This window comes from Anabrus simplex, chromosome 2 (assembly GCF_040414725.1).
Source record: "Anabrus simplex isolate iqAnaSimp1 chromosome 2, ASM4041472v1, whole genome shotgun sequence".
NCBI classification, from domain to species: domain Eukaryota; kingdom Metazoa; phylum Arthropoda; class Insecta; order Orthoptera; family Tettigoniidae; genus Anabrus; species Anabrus simplex.
In genome coordinates, this window is record NC_090266.1 from 1,201,441,847 (window position 1) to 1,201,464,180 (window position 22,334).

The following is a 22,334-nucleotide window of genomic DNA, read 5'->3' on the forward strand; positions in this document are numbered from 1 at the left end:
ATCTGTTCATTTTCTTCTGAATTCCTTCTGCATTTGGAATATTCGAAAACAATACAATGTAATATTACTAGGACAATTCCTGTTCCAGATATATTATGGTGAGCACCAGACACTTTTCGTAGTCACCCATATACTGTCTTCATTGCAAAAAACTTACAGAGGTTTGATATATGCTTAATAGTATCAGGAATACCTTGTTCTATAATTTAATCTATGACTTTACTCTATAATTTAGTCACATTTATCGTTGGATGTTGATCTGAATTCCCAGAAGAGATGTTCATGTGTACTGGGTATAAGTTTTGCAAACTCGTCATCAAGCATGGTTCTTAATACTCCCACCAATATGTGTTATTGTCAAGTGAAATGGAACAAATCACTTTCCAGGAACTACTCAAGGAATAACACAAACTCCTTTTTAAATCATATATGTATGGAAAGTTAGGAACACACAATAGGATAAACACAATGATAGTTCAGCATCGAAAGAGGTAAGAATGGAAAAGGATACGAGACAAACATGAAAACAAAAAAGGACAAGGACAGTCTCCACATCTTCATACCCTGCTGTCTTCAAAGAGTTTCTGCATCAGTTTCAGTTCTTTTACACAACTTTTCTAAACCCCTCTTGACGAGTTTGCTTCTGCTTCATCAGGAGGGAGGCTATCCTGATGTGGGGAGTTTGGGATAAACAGAAAGCTGATAAACAAAGGAAAAGGGAAGAGGCAGAAATGGAGACAAGCCATAAAAGGCTAGAATCAGAGGACAAGCTCAAAAGGGGAAAAGTTCAAGTAATGGAAAAGAACAAACAAATGATGAATCAAGTCATATTGTGGCAGGTTGGCTGCCATGTTCATTCCAATGTGGGAGGAGTGAACCATTCGGACCTGATCTTTGAGTGATCAGCTGAGCTATTATCACGGCATTGCAGGAAAATGGTTCATGTACCAGGATGTGCTGTTCTCTCTCTATCATTGCTGAAGGCCCCGAATCACTAGCCAAGAATATTCAGCATCCAGAAAACTCTGGAAACCACCTTGTTATATGTGTGCGACAGTCGAGACGTGCACGTGCGTGTTATCATGGAGTACTGAGTACTGTTAGTATACTGCTGTGGAGTGCTGATTACAGTGTATGTACTGCTGTGGAGAACAGAGTACTTTGTGTGCACTGCCATGGTGGCCGTTGAGATGGACGATGCACGTCATGTATAATTGTGAAACTCAGTAATGTGTACTGTGTAGCTATTGTGATTTTGTTAGTTTGTAAGTGATAGAGTGAGCAGACTGTAAAACTGGTGTGACTGAGTTAGCATGAGTAGAGAGAGCGCAAACTGTCAATTAGTGTATCTGTGTAAGTGTACCAGCAATTTGTTGTTAGAATAAATCTTAGCCTTCATTTATCACCCCCATCATATTACAGTATATACAAAAAAAGGAGCTTGAATAGGAATGCATTGGATAATCATTCATCTGCATACAGCCGCTCTTTCCATGTGTCTGACCTTGTTGAGATTTCCTCATAAATGTGTGATCAGCTTGTATGAATGTTGGTGTGTATGAGTTCAAGTGTGATTTAGAGCTAGGTGATGTAGATAAATAATATTAATCATTAAAAAATAAAAATGATAAGTTACAATATTACTCCATTAACTTAGGTAGTTTCTAGAGACTGTTAACAATGTTATTTTTCCAAATCATGTGACTGTACTGTATGTTGTGGTTAAGTGTAAGCAGTGAGCCCTAACTTCGCCACATGCAAAGGCATAAAATAAATAAATAAAAATAACAAGGTCAGCATCAGAAGAGGGAGCAATAGGAAAAGAGATGAAGACAAATATGAAAATACAAAATAAGAAGGACTATGTCCACTTCTTCAAATATTTAGGCTCACTCCTCATCAAACCAATTTCTTCTCTGATGTCCTGTTAAAAACAACTTCTTCTTCTTCTTCTTCTTCTTCTTCTTCTTCTTCTTCTTCTTCTTCTTCTTCTTCATCATCATCATCATCATCATTTCCCGTTTCCAGTATTCTGGGTCGGTTGTGAATCAAGGACCTCCACAGTTGTCTATTCCTGTACCACTCCTTTCCTTCCTCCAGTATTTCTTCTACTTTTAATCCTCTCTTCTCTATACTCTCCTTCACTGTATCAACCCACCTCTTTCTGGGTCTTTTCCATTGTCTTCTTTCTATTATTTTCTCTGTAAATACTCACTTTAGATACCTTATCTTCTTCCATTCTCATCTTGTGTCCATACTATTTAAGCTTACTGGTCTCTGTCTTGTCTTGTAGTTTAGGGAATCCAATTCGCTCTGTGATTTCAACATTTTTGATCTTACCCCTTTGTGCCTTCCGAATTTTTCCTCTAAGGAATTTCATCTCGGCTGCTTGGATTCTGCTTTAATCATATTTTGGTGTTGTCTGTGTGTATGTCAAAATTGGTGTGTAATACACTGAATACATAATTTCTTTGCATTTCTCTGGGACATCCTGGTTCCACACTTCAAAACTTGAGAGCCTGTAATGGCCTCAAGCTTCGTCTGTTTACTGACACACCAGTTCATATTCTGTTCAACTAATCTTCTGTGCTGCATTATTTTCAAGTGATATTCAACATCACCTTAGCAGCAAGCTAAGGAACTATGGGCTTCATGTTTTTTTCTTTATGGAAGCTTGAATAGCTCTTCCTCATGATGCTCAAAATGTTGATTGACATTAGTGCATGGTTTATCATCAGGTGTTGTTACCCTTCTTTGTTGAAATTATAGATGAGCTTTTATATATAGTGGTACTCATTATGTTGAAATAAGGTGATTTTACTCTATATAAGAGGGGGGGGGGGGGGTTCTCCAATAATTTACAACTTAGTACTTTCAAAATGAAACCAAAATCCCACTATATAAATCCTTGCTCATCTACGTAAAATTTGAGACTAGATTTAGTATGTATTGAATGAAGCAAAGTTGAAATAATTCATTCAGTTCTGCTTCAAGAAAATGAATCTTTCATTCCAGGTCCTGTTTCAATCATCTCAATATGGAGGAAGATTTAATATCCCTTATTGTTTACGTTTTATTGTCATATTTTGGGAAACAGTTAATACATTTTTCTAATTAATCAGTAAGGAGCACATTTTTATTGATTCAGTTGAACTATTCACAGTTCCTCAGTCATTTTCCTTTGTTTAGATTGATCATAATGAAAATTTAATAATATATTATGTTTTATTATGCAATATTCGTAAGTTTTGAAAGAAGGTAGGTAGCTAAAAAATGTTATGGATAGTATCAATTATAAATTTATTTAACGTGCTGTGGTCCAATAAACACAGTCTGAGAGGAAAATTTTAGATTTTTTTTTTTAAAGTGAAGACGATATCAGTTGTTCACTACCTGAACCATTTTCAATAAGTATGTGTGGGGGGCTATTCACAATGTTTGATCAGTTGTGGTGCAGTTTGCTTTCCGTACAGAGATGTTTTGAATGATCTAGTGTAACTCTTCTGTCTTGTCATGGTGAGTAGGCCTCACACACATTTACTGAAAATGGTTCAGGTAGTGTACAACAGATATTGTCTTAACTTAATAAAAAGAAATCAATCCTAAATTTTTCCTCTCACAGTGTGTTTGTTGGACCACAGCATGTTAAATAAATAAATTTATAATCTGGTGAATGGTATGTGATCAAATTTTGTGCTTGTTTTGGAAATCTGCTGCGAATTCTAGGTCATTATCTGGCCTTGCAAAACGTCACAGTGCTTCATCATCTCCCCCGATTCATTGCATTTGACCCCTGCTGACTACTTTCTCTTCCTGAAAAAGTATGGGATGACTTTTTAAGTACTTTTACTTGAAATATTTGTTCAAGATGAGTGAGCTGTACTAGGTCGTGCACAATGAGCTGGCTACTTAATATACTGATACCAGAGGTTCCTCCTCATCTGCATTGGAATGTTCTCTAATATCGGTGGAATTTCCTGTGTGAGGAAGGTGGCATACTTGTTGGCATTCAGTGACCCGTTTATGAAAAAGGGTCTTACGAGATGATGGCTTGCTCTTTCCCAGTCTGCTGACTCCACGGATGTTAGGAAGAGTCAGCAAGATCCAGGCTGGTGTTCCTTACTTGCTGAACTCCTTCATCAAGCTGGATGAATTTGCCAATGGTGTATATAGAGTAATACATAATAATGCAGATGAAATGTGTTAAGTTTACTTTTGGAGCATAGTCCGAAACTTTCCTCTCAGTTTGTGTATATATTTTGATATTCTTTTCTTGTCTGAATTACATAAATAGTCAAAAAGAAATTCATTGGTGATTGATATGCATTTGAACTAATACTTTTTAAGTAGCCTTGCCCTTAGTGGGCTCTCATCTTAGGATGCATTCCACATTTTTTAGATGTATCTTTCCCCTTGAGGTTGTTTTTAATACCAAGAAAATACTTATTTTCCTGTTCTTCTCTTTAGACCAGGCTGAAGAGAGTCCTCCTGAAGAAACATTGGCCTCATTTCCATTTAGCAAGTCTCTGTCTAGTAACCATGATGAAGATGCCTTATTTAAGGAACGGCTTCGAAATATGGGAAAAAGTGAGTACTTTTTTTTCCCTTGCTCTGTCAGCAACTTTAGGATTGTTAAGCTTATCTTCGCTATCATTAATGTTGTTCGTGTTTACTTGTAGTGTCTCGTAAGAAGTTTGCTCAGTTGGCTCGTGTGTTTACAAGACGTAAAAAGAGAAGCTCAGCCAAAACTATTCTAAGCCAAGGCCCTGCTCCTTCTAGAGATAATCTCTTGCTGAATGCCGAGCCACTATTGGATGAGGAAGAAGATGAAGAAGATGAAATCATTCCAGAGGGTTACGATAGTATGAGACGGCCTGATCATAGGGAATAAGGCAGGTGTGTATGTGGTTATATCACACAATATTTCTGATATTTTTGATTGCAGCATAATTTATATACAGAGTGAATCACCTAAAACTACCACCACTAATATTTCCAAAATGAGATGTGCTATTGATGAACTGTTTTCACAGAATGGAAGTACATACAGGGACTTACAGAGGTAGCCCATACAGTGATCCTAACAATGCTCGGAAAGTTTCTTCAAGCACTTTGTTTTAAAAAATGGAACAGTGCCTATTAACTTAAAGAAAATAAAAGTAAAGATAATTAGAATCGCAATGGCTTTTGTTACAGAATCCGAATGCAAATAGTTCATGAAATGTTATCATTTCCATCTGGAAGTGCCGTGTGCTCCAGTTGACCGGCTGCTATTATGCTATGTGTGCCTATCTTGCCCATATGTGTATGTTTACCTGTTGTGTTCAAAATGATGGCTATTAGCCCCAATATATATATATTTTTTTAATGCTATTTGTTCGGGACGTCGACCTTATGAAGATCTTTTGCCCCTACTTGCACCATATGTAAGGAACCTGCGTGTGTTATGTAAATGGCAGAAGTGTAAAGTGTTGAATGCGAGGAAAGGAACATTAAGGATGACGCAAACACCCAGTCTCCAGGCCAGGGATATTAATCATTTACAATTAAAAAACCCTGACACGGCCGGGAATTGAACCCGGGGATGCCGGGTGACAGGCGGACATGTTGCCCCCTACACCGCGGGGCCGGACAGCCCCACTATATGCTTCCACGCTTTCAGGTGAAGATTGCTGCACATGATGTAGCATTTCAGAAGAAATCATACAGGCTGCTCCAATATGACGTTTCATGCCATCGGTTTAGTCAGTATGTCGTCGTGGACATCATCTTTTAGCTTTCCCCACAGAAAGTAAAATCTAGAGGTGTCAAATCAGGGAATGGGTTGGCCAACTTCACCCAATCAAGCAATTGGGAAATATTTATTCAAGACAAGCTGTACTGCATCTTGCACTATGAGCTGGTCACTCATTACGCTGATACCACATGTTCCCTAACATCTGTGGAAGGTCCTGTGTTAGGAAGTTGACATACTTGTTGATATTCAGTGACCTTTTTATGATATGTTTATGAGATGATGGCCCACTCTTCTGCACCATGCGATTACATTCCATGGATGTTGACATTCTACCACAGTCTCATATATACAGTCGCGAAGCTCTGATGATTTTTTCATCCAAGGCGACTACAGCACTCCAAGCGGCGAGGTAGAGGAAACACTATACATTCCCGTACTACCACTAGTCTTAAAATGGTCATAACTTCTGAACCATTCATGCAAATAATGTCCTGACAAGGTTTTTGTAATCCTTATAAAATATTGGAGGATGTCAAACAATTTATTTTGATGAGGAGTTTGAGGATAATATCGAAATATTTATTTAATTTTAATGTGTTTTTTTTTTTTTTACTGCGGACTATAACATAAAATCGCTCCTAGGGGGCAACCGGTTGGAAATAGGTATATACCATCCAGAACTTTTTTGTAGAGGTTTCTATTCTCTACAGTTCGTACGCTTACACTTGGGAGTCTATTGTTGATAGTTCATGCAGTATAAGCCAAGAAAGCAAGTGACCGACCGACCAACCAACATATTTGTCTCTTTCTTCGTATTTACTGTCTATCGGATCATGGATACTGTATTATTTCACGAGCCTCGAAATATATTCATAAATATAAGTTATGAGCACATAATAATGTTAATGTTATTGGTTTTACGTCCTACTAACTACGTATTTGAGCACCTTCACTACCGGACTGAGACAGGATCGAACCTGCCAAGTTGGGCTAAGAAGGCTAGCACTCTACCATCTGAGTTGCTACTCAGCCCAGCTATTAGCACATAACAATAATTATAGAAAATATGATTTTCATTCAGTCATTTGTATCTGACATCTTGTTACCATACGAGCTGTAATAATGGAGATATTCAAGAGTTTATTACAAAGTTTATCAACAGCCAAGCATTGCTAACGAGGAAGTATTGTTATGCCATCACAGTAGCAAACTAACTGGCTATGATGGTTATTGTCATGATTGTCTTTATAATATGCAAAATAATAATGTTATTTGTGTTATGTCTCACCAACAACATTTACGGTTTTCTGAGACTCAAGGTGCCGTAATTTTGTCCCACGAGAGTTCTTTTGGGTGCCAACAATTTATAGCACCACACACGTTTCCATGATATGTTGACTGCATTTTAATCAGTACAGTGGTTTTACTTTAGATGCTGACAACACGAACACTGTTCACGTAGTAAACCACTATAAAATTATTATGTGCTCATAGCCGGGCTGACTAGCTACTCACGAGAGAAGTACCCCGGCTCGAACAGCTAAGACTGACCGAAAGTGGACTTAAAATATACAGTTGTACCTATGTCAATAGCTATCAAGGCCATTCATCCATAAAAGTGCGTGTTCGGTCGCCAGCGCCATCTGACAGTCAGTGGACAGGGCGCACTGCATTGGAGCTATACACGCAGTGCCTGTTAAAAAGTTGCAGTGTGTCGTAGTATAGTGCACACACAAACATCCGACATAAGTAGGTTGAAGCCAATCAACCCTGTGAATGTTATGAAGTTGCTGCGCGAAAAGGTACGCCGACGCTACACACTGGATAGCGCAGATGTAAGTGGAGTGGAGGATGGGCCATTTGCATGCATTTTATACGATATCATAATGCAGAAATACAATGGATCTGTAACAGAACTACATACCGACACATTGGAGGCCGCTACAGCAGTTTCTCTGCTTCGTTACATTTTGTCAGAGCCTTCAAAGACGAATATTATATTTTGTCCAGACGTATCACTATGTTCAAGGATCACAAAGAGATTGAAGAAGAGCATGTCATTATACAAACAGCAGAAACATTTGTGGCAGACGTGAACATGTTAATTCAAGACAGGAATATAATGAAGGAATGCGTGTGGAATAGTGATCAGAGCCAATTTCTTATGAACTAACGTCTTCTGCAACACTTTAAAACAGAGGGGAAAAATCAACAGTTGGTCTGGCACAGTCTGTTCTACGCATAGTTACACAAATGATGTGGCTGTGTCCATTAATGGCATATTAGCGAACAAGCTTTACATATGTCTGCAGGAAAAGGATGGAACGTTTGGTCCACAGGTTGCAAAGAAACTGACAGCAATATGTCACCGAACATCCATGTTGAAGCGAGTAAAAGTGGAAAAATGACTAAAGCACATATGAAGAGCTTCTTTAATTCGGTCCTCGCTGAACATGTTGGTGAGAGAGGGCTATTACTTTGCGATTCCTGGTCAGGACATGAAGACTACAGAGTTATTGAAGAATGTTTTCCAAATATATTACATTAAATATATTGCTACTAAGGACAACCAAATACTGTCAACATCTGGACGTATATTTTTTTAGGCAATACAAGCTCTATGTCAGACGTCTTGTTGATTTTATATGTTTGCAAATAGATACCACGCAGGCTACGTTACATGGTCGATACTTCATCATCCGTCTTCACTCCGTCATCTACAACCAACTATTTGCACTGACATGCAGACCTATGTTAACATACGCATGGCAAAGAACAGGTTATGATGTGGATGTTCCTGTTGCTTTGTTTGATAATGTGATAACCGTGGCATTTGAGTTTGGACTATTGAATGTGGGAACATTGTAAATAATGTAGCACGTCTACATGTTGCCCTCGTTACATGTGCATACTGTTCCATTCCACTGTGTTTTAATCCCTTCATTGAAACTCCACATTTACACTTCGATGTCGAATAAAGGACAACACAGTATCTTCTACTGTGGGAGAGATGACTATGTCAACACGGTACTGCATGTGTTAAGAGTTCTTGTTGCAAGCACGTGTTCAACCTTTTGCCAGATGATACTGCATCACGTCTGTTTCTTGTTACTATGATGGTCCGAAGTGCCTGTTGCACGATAGTTTCTGATGCAAATTGTGTTTCCGCAATCTTTGTACGCCTTAACTTCCAAACATTGATTGTACACTAATGCGGAGTTTTACAGATAAAAGCCCTTGATGGGTAGTAGAACAGACATATCTTCGTATGTTAAGCGTACTTCCAGTGGGTTTTAGCCGTTCGAGCTGAGGTACTTCCCTTGTCAGATGGTAGAGCGCTAGCCTTCTTAGCCCAACTTGGCAGGTTAGATCCTGTCTCAGTCCTGTGGTGAAGGTGCTCAAATACATAGTTAGTGGGACATAAAACCAATAACATTAATATTATTATGTGCTAATAACTTATATTTCTGAATATATTTCGAGGCTCATGAAATAATACAGTATCCTGATTCGATATACATTAAATACGAAGAAAGAGACAAAAATGTCGGTCAGTTGGTCACTTGCTTTCTTGGCTTATGCTGCGTGAACCATCAATGATAGACTCCAAGTGTAAGCATACGAATTGTAGAGCATAGAAACCTCTACAAAAAATTTCTGGATGGTATATACCTATTTCCAACCGGTTGCTCTCTAGGAGCGATTTTATATTATAGTCCGCGGTAAAAAACCTACTTAAAATTAAATAAATATTTCTATATTATCCTCGAACTCCTCATCAAAATAAATTGTTTGACCTCCTCCACTATTTCATAAGGATTACAATAACCTTGTCAGGACATTATTTGCATGAATGGTTCAGAAGTTATGACCATTTTAGACTGTAGTGGTAATACGTTCCCTGTTGTCTGCTAGCAAGTTGCCTCTACCTTGCCGCTGGAGGTGTTAGTGTTGCTCGAGTTGTCAAATGGATGAACCTTCCTCTTATTAGAGCTTTGCGACTGTATATATTAGACTGTTATTCTACTTGACAAAGCTAATGGGGATTGTTTACTGAACAATAGTGCATGTTTCTGATATTGCCTTGACTGCGATTTGTAAACATTGCTTCATCCATAAACACGATGCATGACATCTCCAGTGTATCTTTTCTTAATATCTTTCCACAGAAATTGACACGATTCTGAAAATAGTTTCCATGTAGCTCTTGATGGAGAGGGGCACGGTATGGATGGAACCTATGACAGTGCAGAATAAGTAGTTCACTTGCCAGACTAATGCCACTTCCCTTCGCAATAGCCCAGAAGCTGAGATGGGGATCTACGACAACAGCTGCTAGTATAGAATTACCAAAAATATGGTTGTGTTAAATAAGTTCTATAAGGGTTAGTAGTTGTAGAAATCATAGATTCTTATAAAATCAACAAAATTAGCCAGCAGCCTTAATCAAAAGTGTACATTACACGTATGTAACTGCGAGCAATAATGGTTTTCAAGAATTATGTTAAATACGGTATGCTGGATGGATATCATTGTAGAAGAGACTAATCAAAACAGCGCACAGAAGACAGGCATGAACATTGATACTAATAAGGAAGAACTGAAAAACTTCTAGGAATGAACCTCAGGATGGGACTCTGCCAAATGCCCAGTGTTTGTGGTTACTGGGAGTTCAGTTTAGCATAAGCATTAGTGTCAACACAAGAAAAACAACAATTTTTAAAATGCGATGTTACTTATGAACAAAAATTATGTTAAAAAAGCTATACTTTTAATTAATAACGAACATAATTCTAGAAATTATTCCACCGGGCGAGTTGGCCGTGCGGTTAGGAGCGCGCAGCTGTGAGCTTGCATCCGGGACATAGTGGGTTCGAACCCCACTGTTGGCAGCCCTGAAGATGGTTTTCCGTTGTTTCCCATTTTTACACCAGGCAAATGCTGGGGCTGTACCTGGCCGCTTCCTTCCCTTTCCTACCCCATCGTCGCCATAAGACCTATCTGTGTCAGTGCGACTTAAAGCAAATAGCAAAAAGAATAAAAATAAAAAATTATTCCTTTGACCTTCCTAAGCTTAGCAACCAAGTTTCAAACCAGAAATCAAAAAATCAGTGCATCTGGATCATTTTGTAAAAGATAAGTTTTTCAAAGAAAAAGCCATAATTCCAAAATGGATAGCTCAGTTTAAACCAAAATTTTGAATTTAAAAAAATTAGGCTCTGTTAACTGTCTTATCAAATATAAAGTAAACCAAGCTAAAATTAACAAAGATAGAAATTCAGTATGGTGCCCTCTCTAATCTGTTCCATTCCTCTTCTGATCCTAAGTTATATTTCAGTAGTTGGTCACTGATTTTCCTATTATATTCATGTTTTTTCCTCTGGTTTTTCTACTTCCCTACTTTGATCCTTGGTTTATGGCTTGTATTTACCTTCTTTACTTTGATGTTTCAAAGAGTGGCCATTAATAGCCTGCAGTCATTGTCCGAGCTTTCTCCTGGTAGTACTTCTATGCCTCTGATAAGTGCTGCTGCCACCCTAGGATGAAACAAACAGGAATTTCTGTTCTATATTCCGGCTATACTTCATAATTTTATGGAGCAGTTGATTCTTAGACCTTGGGTTCTTGATGAGGGCATTATTAGAAATCACGACGACACTCGCCCTCTTGATTCCTTTTCATCCCCTGTCCTCTCTGTACTGACTTTAGCACTGTGATCGCCCATCACGACTACATTCTCTTATTCCACTTGCTCTTCAAGTTTTTCAATGAAGGTGTCGTTCTCTTGGTAACTACATCCAATCTGTGGTGTATACACCTGAACTTAACGGTCAGGGTCTATTTGTTGATATTATGATGTAGCCTAGTAATTTGTTTGGTTACATTCAGTACACTCTACTATTTATGTCATTCTTTCTTTTCTTTTTTACCATGCCAATACATTTTTTAACTTTTCTCAATTACTTCATACCCATCTGCTTTCACTTAATTTCTTAGATTTATTTTTTTACTATCGGTTTTACATTGCACCAGCTTAGAGAGATCTTATGGCAATGATGAGATGGGACAGAGCTAGGACTGGGAAGGAACCGACAGTGGCATTTGCCTTGTGTGAAAATGGGGAAACCTCAGGAATCCATCTTCACGGCTGCCGTCAGTGGGGTTTGATTGAACTCACCAACTCCTTAATACAAGCTAACACCTACATGGCTTGAACTGCGCAGCCAACTCACGTGGTTTTACTTAATGTCACTCAGTCCTAGTTCTTTCCTCCTCCTTCCCATGATATCTATGATTTCCTCATGTTTAGAAGTCAGGGTTATTTTATTTGATGTTGGCTATTCTTGATTAATTTTTCTGTTCAATGATTTTCTCCCTCTGGTTATCTTCTGGCTTATCACTTCTTTTCTAGCAGCTTTCTATGAGGTACAGGATGTCCATTTTGGAGTTCTCAAGTTTCTCTTGTAACTAAGTCAAATGTTATTGTGGATAGCAAGTTGGCTTGCTAGTTTACCACAGGTAATAATTTACAGTCTGGGTTTTTCTCCTTTGGGCTTTGGTTGTCCCCAGCACACTTGCAAGGTACTCTCATTCAAGTCTGGTTTGCCTCTTGTACTATTTGCACTGTACTGTTGTCCTCTTCCTCCACCTTCAGTCATGTTGAGGTCTTCACTCATTACCCTTAGCTTGAGTCCTCCATATATGACCTATGGAAAGAGGGTGTTCTAGTATTAGAAAGCCTCCAGGAACTAAGCTACCTGTTGGTTCACGAGTTCTATTGTAGAAATATACCTCATAGAGGTTGCACGTTCCCCCAAGGGTTCAAATTTACGGAGGTCGAGTCATAAGTCATGGCAGCTATTTTTTTTTTCTCACGAACAGGAGACAACTCTACAAATAAAGATATTTATAAAATCCTCCTTATCACATGGAATTGGATTTATAACTTGCAACAGGAGACAACATGAAAAATCTAAGATATGCATTTGGAAACGTACGGTATGTACTTGCGTATGATGCCATTAGATGGTGTATGTCAACAACAGTGTGGGTCCAAGCATGCCCTCAAGTTCAGTGTGTGAGTGAGAGCATCACAAAATGGAAGTCAACAAGCAGGAGCAACAATCGTATATTAAAATAGCAGTTCTCCACAGCAGAAATGCATGCCAATGCCATGCAGAGCTGCGGGATGCATTAGGTCTGTGACTAAGATCTAATCCCTAAAGTCAAGAAGCCATTACATGGTCAATGGTTTACTAACAAAGAGGACATCCTAACAGCATTTTGGAGAGAGGTGTCACACGTTAGCGATACACATGCAGCGAATGGTATTCAGTGCCTGCCCCAACACTGGCAACGCACAGTGGAAACCTTGGGTGATTATTTTGAAGGTCTGTAAATAGTGGAGACCTGTCCTTTGTACGTAGTCTTGTGTATTTGCTGTCTATACCATAATAAAACAATGTTTACCAAACACTTGTGTTCTGTCACTTTCCTATGAGAATCTCAAGTCAGAATTTGTCTTCAGGCACTATGCATAAGTACATGTCCTATATTTCCAAATGCATATATTAGATTTTCCGTATGGGGCCGATGACCTTCGATGTTAGGCCCCTTTAAACAACAAGCATCGTCATCATCATCAGATTTTCTGTGTTGTCTCTTGTTCGCGAGAAAAAAATAGTTGCCATGACTTATGACTCGACCCTTGTATATTTAACAAAAATAATGTACGTACTTACCAGCTGACTTCATTGGCGCAGTCAGTCATTGACCTTTGAACCTGGCTGAAGTCATTGTCATTCAAGGGTGTTTAAAGATGCCAACTGTGGGCTCAAACCCCACTGTTGACAGCTCTGAAAATGGTTTTCTATGGTTTTCCATTTTCACACCAGGCAAACGCTGGGGCTATATATTAATCAAGGCCACGGTTGCTTCCTTCCAACTGCTACCCTTTTCCTATCCTATCATCCCCAGAAGACCTACTGTATCTGTGTCAGTGGAACGCAAAACAATTTGTAAATGAAAAAAAAAAAGGAAAGAAAGAAAGAAACTGTACCAACTCATTCTTAAGGTTTCCTGACATACTAAAGAACTCCTGTATGCCAGCAGCCCAGTTTCTGTTCAAAGCCTGCTGGCTCATTAAAGAACTACTGTGGAACAATATTCTGACTTTTGAGGCCATTAGCTTTGATTGCTTTATCACTGACGGTTGTTATTAAATGGCTGACATTGAGGCTTAAGTTTGTGGAACATGCTTTCATTGAATTTGTTGTTAAACGGGAAATTTCTGTTACTAAAATTTACCACAGACTTCAGTGTGCATATGGAGTTGTGTGCACAGGTGCTAGCAGTGTTTGGAGATGGGTAAAACATTTCAAAGATGGGAAGACAAGCATCCGAGATCAGCCTCGTAGCAGCCGCTGTAAGAAGGCAGTTGTGTTGTTATGGATACAGTTATATCAAGACTTGTAGGAGAACGTACAGTGCAGGAAATGACACTTAGACTGTCTCAAAGTTCATGACTCTTGGGTCCCACGTTTATTGACAGAAGACCACAAAGTTCAGAGAAAAAGCCATCAGTGAAGACCTTCTTCAGAGATATTGAATTGAAGCAGATGATTTTTTAAATTCATTATTTAGTATTTGGCTGGTGATGAAAGCTGATTCTATCATTATGAACTAGAAACAAGATGTCACAGCATAGATTGGCATCATTGTAATTCACTGCTTAGCAGAATCAGCTTAAATCACCAATCACAATACTAAATAATGAAATTTAAAAAGAAAAGAAGGACCAAGTGAGTTGGCCATTCAGTCTGGGACATGCAGCTGTGAGTTTGCATGGGTGATAGTGGGTTCGAACCCCAATGTCGGCAGCCCTGAAGATGGTTTTCCGTGGTTTCTCATTTTCACACCAGGCATTGGTATTAAAACTTGATAACGTTAATATATTGCCTATGGCCAAACTGCTATACAACAACTTAATTAAGGCTACGGTCGCTTCCTTCCCAATCCTAGCTCTTTCTTCTCCCATCGATGCCATAAGATCTATGCATAAAACTATTTTCATGTTTTTTACCCATATTGAACTTAATACTAATAGTTACAATTCTAGTTTTATATTCCACCTAATTCAGTACACAAAAATGTTTATTGTCTCAAGGAGGACATTTTATTACAATACAAACTTAATAGGGACATGTTTCGCTCGTTATATCAAGCATCTTCAGCCTTTTTGAACAATTACCTCAAGGTCGAGTCTTTACATTGAACCTTTTTATAATTACAGTAATTTGTTTGTTAAAATTGTTTACACCAATAAAATATTACCACTAGATAATACAATATTAAAAAGAATGAACACTTAAAATATAGCTGTGATGGACTAGACATTGATCACAAAATATTGATGTCCAAATCATAGTAGTGTTCTAAACAACTGTAAGATTTGGCTAAAAAGTCATTACTTACCAGTTTTTACTAACACTATTTAGTGCTAAGTTATTTTTCTAAGTCTAAATGTCCTATTTGAAATTAATGATGTTAGAGGATTGTAGCAGGTAGGGACCCCCTTCGGAGGCAGCCTTACCCAGGGAGTGGTGCCCCGGCCTGTGTGAGTCCCGGAGCACACTGACCTGGTGAGTAACATCTGGTATGGGTCCCAGCTCAGGGTTACGAGTGAAGACCTCAACGGCATCTACGATGGAGAAGGTGGACTTCAGTACGGTGGAGATGGCGAAAGAGGCAACCCTGGACTGGGGATTAATACGAGTACAATTTAAAAAAGCCCGACGACCACCGGTATAAGTGGTCCCCCTCTACAAAGGGCCAACAGCCTCCTAGGAGGGTGGATGAGCGGCTAGAGAATAGGGCACCTGCTTGTCCTTGGGGTGAGAAATTTCTTGTAGTATCCCTAGTCCCACTGGACCAAATCCATGTATATGGCTGGTCCTGAGAAGAAATTCAGTTCCAGAGTCACACGCCCACATTCGGATCTCCGGATGGGCGCTGTATCAGGAGAACCATGCGATGTGAAGATTGACCGGAATGGGAAGAAGAAGACATCTCAACTGTTGAGAATTGGTACTTGGAATGTCAGAACAATGAATGAGAAAGGTAAACTCGAGAATGTGAAGAGGGAAATGGAGAAATACGACATCAGTATTTTAGGATTATGTGAAGTGCGATGGGAAGGAGGAGGAGAGCTTGTACCTGGAGATTACAAGATGATTTATAAGGGAGGAGAACACAGGTAAGGAGGAGTAGGACTATTGTATAGAAAAGTTGTAGATAGTAGTATAACTAAGGTGATGCCTGTAAGTGATAGGGTACTGGCAGTCAAGATACAGAGTGACCCTGTTGATACACTGATCATTCAAGTGTATATGCCTACAACGGATGCGGACGACGAAGAGGTAGACCGGATTTATGAGCAGATAGAGGAGGTGTTTGAGGAGAATGGAAAATGTCCAGTAAGAACTGTAATGATGGGAGATTGGAATAGCGTAGTGGGAAGTGGAGAACAGAGTAATGTGGTTAGAGATTACGGATTAGGGAGAAGAAATGAAAGAGGAGGAAGGCTAATTGATTTCTGCATGAACCTTGACCTTTGGATTGCTAACACCTGGTTTAAGAACCATGAACGGAGGCTATACACATGGAAGAGTCCTTGTGATACAGCCAGATATCAGATAGATTTTATTATACTCAATCAAAGATTCAAAAACAGCATCACAATGGCTAAAACATTCCCTGGGGCAGATGCAAATACAGACCACAACTTGCTAGTGGCATATATAAGAACACGACTGAAACATATCAGAAATAAACACCCTGGAAGGAAGTGGGACATAACAAAACTGAAGAATGAAAATGTCGGGTCTTACATAAGAAAGACTGAAGAAAAGTTGGAAAACTCGAGAATGAGTATGGAAGTATCACAGAAATGGCTCACCATCAAGTCTGCAATAGTAAAAACCTTAGAAGAAAAAGAAGTAGGTAAGATCAGAAGGAAAAGAAAAAGGAATGGATAACGAAGGAGGTGCTAAATAAAATGGATGAACGGAGGAAACAGAAAAATGACTCCTCAGATGAAGGAAGAATACAATACAGAAAACTAAACAATGAGCTGATAAGGACAACTGACAAGGCCAGGGAAGAACGGATTAAAAACCAATGTGAAGAAATAGAAAAGTTGGTAAAGCAGGGAAAAATAGAAGAGATGTATCGAACAGCAAGGAGCTTGATGAGGAGAAATCCAAGGAAGATAAGCAAACAAGGAATAATGAACAAACACAGAAAGATGACATCAAGCTTAGAAGAAAGTAAGGAGGTGTGGACGGAATATATAAAAGATCTATATGATCATCAAGCTGATCATGGAACAAACTGGAGGATGAGCAGGATTGCAACGAAGAATCCAGAGGACCAAGGATAGAAAAATGGGAAGTGGAGAAGGCAATCCAGGTCCTAAAAGAAAGGAAAGCGATGGACTGTGACCAGATACCATCTGAAGCATTAAAGGGTTTAGCAAATGGAGGAATAGTTAGACTGACCAATCTGGTGAACACAATATACGATACTGGCATTTGGCCGAAAGATCATCTTAGGACCATTATGGTTCCCTTACTGAAGAAATTTAATGTTAAACAATTTAAAGGCTATAGAACAGTTAGTTTTATATGTCATGTTACTAAGGCAGTGACCAAGATAGTGCTGAGAAGAATAGAAAAGAAAATAGAGGGGAATATGGGAGATGACCAGTTTGGTTTTAGAAAGGGAAGAGGAACCAGAGATGCAATTGGATGCCTAAGGATGATTGCAGAAAGGATGTTAGAAGTGAATAGGGAAATGTATATATGTTTCATTGATTGGGAAAAAGCATTTGTCAGAGTGAACTGGTGCATTCCGATGAGGATTCTGAAAGATATTGGTGTAGACTGGAAAGACAGAATACTGATTAAAGAGTTGTATAATAATCAGAAGGTGATGGTTAGAGTAGATGAATATGAAACAGAAGAAGTGGGTATCGAAAGAGAAGTGAGACAGGGAAAAAGCCCTGGAAAAAGCAAGAGGCATTGTAGTGGGAGGAGAACCAATAAGGATAATAAAATACGCAGATGATGTGGCGGTATTATTGGAATTAAAAAAAAAAATCTATAAGTCATGTTGGAAAATATTGAGAGAGTGGGCAAAGAGTTTGGAATGAAGATAAACATTGGGAAGACTAAGGTGATGAGGATAGGAAAGGAGGAGATTGCTGTTAATATAACACTAGCAGGAAAGAAATTGGAACAAGTCATTCAGATATTTGTAAAGTTTGTTGACATGGAATGGAAGTTGTACAGAAGAAATAAGAAACAGAATATGTATGGGAAAAGAAGCCTCTGGAAAGGTGAGAGGGATTTTGACATCTAAGGCAATCCCTATTGATTTAAGAAAGAGGTTCGCAAAGTGTTTTGTGTGGAGTGTAGTGTCGTATGGAGCTGAAACATGGACATTAAGAAAAAAAAGAAACAAAGTATTTGGAAAGTTTTGAAATATGGTTGTGGAGAAGAATAGAAAAAGTGAAGTGGACAGATAAAGTAAGAAATGATGAAATGCTAAGAAAAGTAGGAGAGAAGAGATACCTGATGAAAATGATAAGGAAGAGGAAAATATCCTGGTTAGGTCACATACTGTGTAGAAATTGTCTTCAACAGAGGGTGATGGAGGGAAAAATAGATGGAAGAAACAGAAGGGGAAGAAGGAGGTTTGGAATGTTAACAGGTGTCAAACAAGGGACAAGCTATGAACAGCTGAAGCAAGATGCTCAGGACAGAGAATCATGGAGGCTGTCCAGTTGATACCTGTCTGAAGACAGATTCACAGAAGAAGAAGAAGAAGATTAAACTTGCGATGTTTTTCTCCTTCGTTGTACTTTCATTTTGGTTGAAAGACCACATTATTAAAAGATTTTGATTTGAAGGTTTGTGGTCTACTGGGTACATCATACTAGTGGTCCTCACCGGTCTTCACCCGATTTGACTCGGCCTATTTTTACCCTGATTTGTTTGTTATCGAAGCGTGGTTAAAAGGGACACCAAATAAATGATACTTAGTTGCTGGTGTATTGTGTTACTGCAACATTTATGGATGAATGTGTCTGTAACAAAATAATATTATGAGTGTGTTGTTTGTAGTTGTAATAAGAAAATCTTGTGGTTGGAATATCACTTACCCCTTTAATTCATGCTTTAGTGCCTAGCTGTGGAAAAACTAATGGATTTTGTGAATGATGATCCCGAACTACCCAATTTTAAAAGAACAACATTTTACAAGCTTCTTCGGGAAATAGGTTTCGAATTTGTTAAAAGAAATAGGAAAAACCTTGTTTTTGATCGTGAAAACATACTGTTTTGGTGGAAGGATTATTTGAGGAAAATTCGTGCATTTAGGCAAGCCGGGCAAAAATTGTATTGTTTGGATCAAATGTGGGTAAACGAAGGTCATACCACTTCCAGAGTGTGAGTAGATACAAACATAAAGCATAAGAAACAGGCATTCAAAGCAGGATTAAGTACAGGTCTAAAAAATCCAATAGGAAAGGGAAGACGACTGATTTTATTGCACATAGGAAGTGAAGATGGGTTTTTAGAGGGTGGAGAATTTATGATGGAATCGAAGAAAACGAATGATTTTCATGAGGAGATGATGGATGAAGTTTTTACTGCATGGTTTAAGAAATTTTACCTCTGCTTGAACCGAACAGTGTGATTGTTGTGGACAATGTGTCATATCACAGTGTTAAGTTAGATTGTATTCCCACCAGATCATGGCGTAAGGATGACATTATCGCCTTATCAAATCCATTAGTTCAACGTACGGTCACTGACATCTATAAGAGCATATCTATTCAACAGCATTCGCTGAGGTCAAATGACATCAAGCATTTAAATTTCTTGAAGACCAACATTCATCCTGTCACAAGTTCAATCATCAAACTGACGATAAATTTGAATCTTTATAGACTCTTATCCACAAGGGATAAATAACTTTTTTACCAGATCTCATTGCCAAGAAAATCTTCAAATTTAGCTCCTAAGATTGATTTTCACGCCTTTCTAAGATTTTAGACATGATATATATATATATATATATTTTTTTTTTTTTTAATATTATTTAATATTTTAGTACTCTTTCTTCCACAATTTTAATGTATCTTCCTATTAAGCACATGTAATTAAAGCATGTATACAAAGATTTTGTATTTTATGATATTCTAATAGAGTAAGTTTTAAGTTTGTGAAAAATGGTCTAATAGTTCTTAAGTCATTATTTACGTACATAACAATTATTCGAGATTCAGATTTGGCTGATGATGCTCTGTAAGGGAGCGAAACATGTCCCATATATAACTTTTTAACTAATGAAGATATTTTAAATGTGACAACATTATAATGTATTGAACAGGTGGATTCATAATAAAGCTTTGTTATTGTATATCAACAGATTTCAATACGGATTAAAACATGAGATTAGTCACTTGCAATTTCAGCCATAAATTCAAATCCACCTTTCTTTTCTGATATGTTAAATATCCAGATGTCATTTGCCGTTCGATTTTTGTTTATTCCTTGTGGACAGTGAGTATAATTTGTCTCGTAATCCACATCACAATTGCCTGTCAATCAGTGGTATCCGGCAACAGTCTATGTAGAACTAACTCTAACGTAATCGCAGAAACCAAGCGAAGTAACGACAGTTCAAAGACAGCCCATGTGGTTCCTGCCATGTCCTTGGAAGTAGCCCAGTGATCCTCCAATCAGCGTTCAGACCACGGATGGATACATACGGATACACATTGTTCTTTGTTTACATCTGGTTCGGTTCTCTCGGTGACGGCAGAATAGTATGCTGTACCCAGCAGACCACAAACCATCAATGCACGATCTTCTAATAATGTTGTGGTCTCTCAACTAAAATGAAAGTACTACAAAGGAGAAAAACATCACACATTTAATCCTCTAACTTCATTAATATCAAATAGGACATTTAAACTTCGAAAAATAACTTAGCACTAAATAGTGGTAGTAAAAACTGGAAACTAACAACATTTTAAGCCGAATCTTACAGTTGTTTAGAACACTACTATGGCTTGGACATCAGTATTTTGTGATCATTGTCTAGTCCATCACAGCCATATTTTAATTGTTAATTCCTTTTAATTATGTGTTATCTACTGATAATATTTTATTAGTGTAAACAATTTTAACGAACAAATTAATTATAAGAAGGTTCAATGTAAAGACTCAACCTTGAGATAACTGCTCAAAAAGGCTGAAGATGCTCAATACGATGAGCGAAACATGTTCCTATTAAGTTTGTATTGTAATAAAATGTCCTTCTAGAGACAATAAACATTTTTATGTATTGAATTAGATGGAAAATAAAACAAGAATTGTAGCCGTAAAACCTATCTGTGTTGGTGCAACGTAAAACCGATTCTATAAAGGAAGAAAAAAACAAAACAAAGACAGTGCAATTTGCTGGGGGAACCTTACGGACACTGTCTCTTGGGATACTGAATTGTGCACTCTGGTTCTGTTTCTTGAATCTGTTTCTTGAATCTGTACACACCATTATGTGCATTGCACGATAAACACCCGGGAATGATCATCGTTAAGCATGATAAGGCATGGCCTCACTCTGCTCACAAGGGAAGTATTGAAATTTATCATGTTGGAACCCACCTCTCATTTTAATGGTTGATTCCACATAGTGTAGGAACACTTGCAAAATAATGAGCTGCTGCTTTGAACTGGAAGACTGACAAATCGAGGGCCAAATTACACATATACTCGTATTTACTCTTGTATTACACACACACACACGCGCGCGCGCGCGGCTTTTCGAGATTAAGAAAATGAAAAAAAAAGTCTTGCCTACAAAACCCCCCAACGTAATTCGTCAGAGAAGAACGATGTTTCCGCTTCGAAGCGAGTACAAGGCTTACTGCAGCTCTGATGACATTGTACAAATTTGTGAATAGTTTCGTCTGTACGACCCACTTAATGAAACCAGTCGTCGAAGTCATGCAGTACATCTGTGTTTCATATTTAAGAAATGTCTGCCTCTGTAGCGTAGGTCAACTGCAGCTCTGATGGCACCACACAAATAACTGAATAGTTTCGTGTCCGACCCGCGCATTGCAATCACGCATGAATCATGTATATGTGTCTGTGTTTTGTAGTTAAGAATGTCCGCCAGCGTAATGGTTAGCACAATTAGCTGCCATTCTCAGGAGCCTGAGTTCAATTTTTGGTACCATATTGCCAGAGATTTACGAAAGGCAGGAAGATTGATATGTGGTAAAAATGGTACATGCAACTCCCTTCCACTGGGGGGGGGGTGGTATCTAAAAAGAACTGCACCACCTCAGGATGAGAAAACGAGTTTACTTTAGTTAAGAAATATTCACGTTGTTGCTAGGCCTATTAATATAGGCAGGCAAGATCTTTAACAAAGTGATCGTTTAATATCCCTTAACTCGGGCCAGTATAGGTTCTTTTTTGGAGAGAAGTATGTTTAAAATGTCATAAAAACAATCCAGTCA

General features: G+C 38.3%; 1 protein-coding gene across 5 annotated transcripts in view; it reads left to right on the forward strand.

The window, feature by feature from the left end:
• LOC136864796 (CUE domain-containing protein 1) overlaps nucleotides 1–22,334 on the forward strand; it is a 304,781-nt gene that overhangs the window by 228,829 nt on the left and 53,618 nt on the right. For all 5 annotated transcript variants that reach the window (XM_067142199.2, XM_067142195.2, XM_067142197.2 and 2 more), the window contains exons 6-7: nucleotides 4,468–4,587; nucleotides 4,680–4,896. In XM_067142199.2, the coding sequence (XP_066998300.1) occupies nucleotides 4,468–4,587; nucleotides 4,680–4,891 (332 nt within the window). In that variant the 3' untranslated portion in view covers nucleotides 4,892–4,896. The remainder of the gene's footprint in view (nucleotides 1–4,467; nucleotides 4,588–4,679; nucleotides 4,897–22,334) is intronic.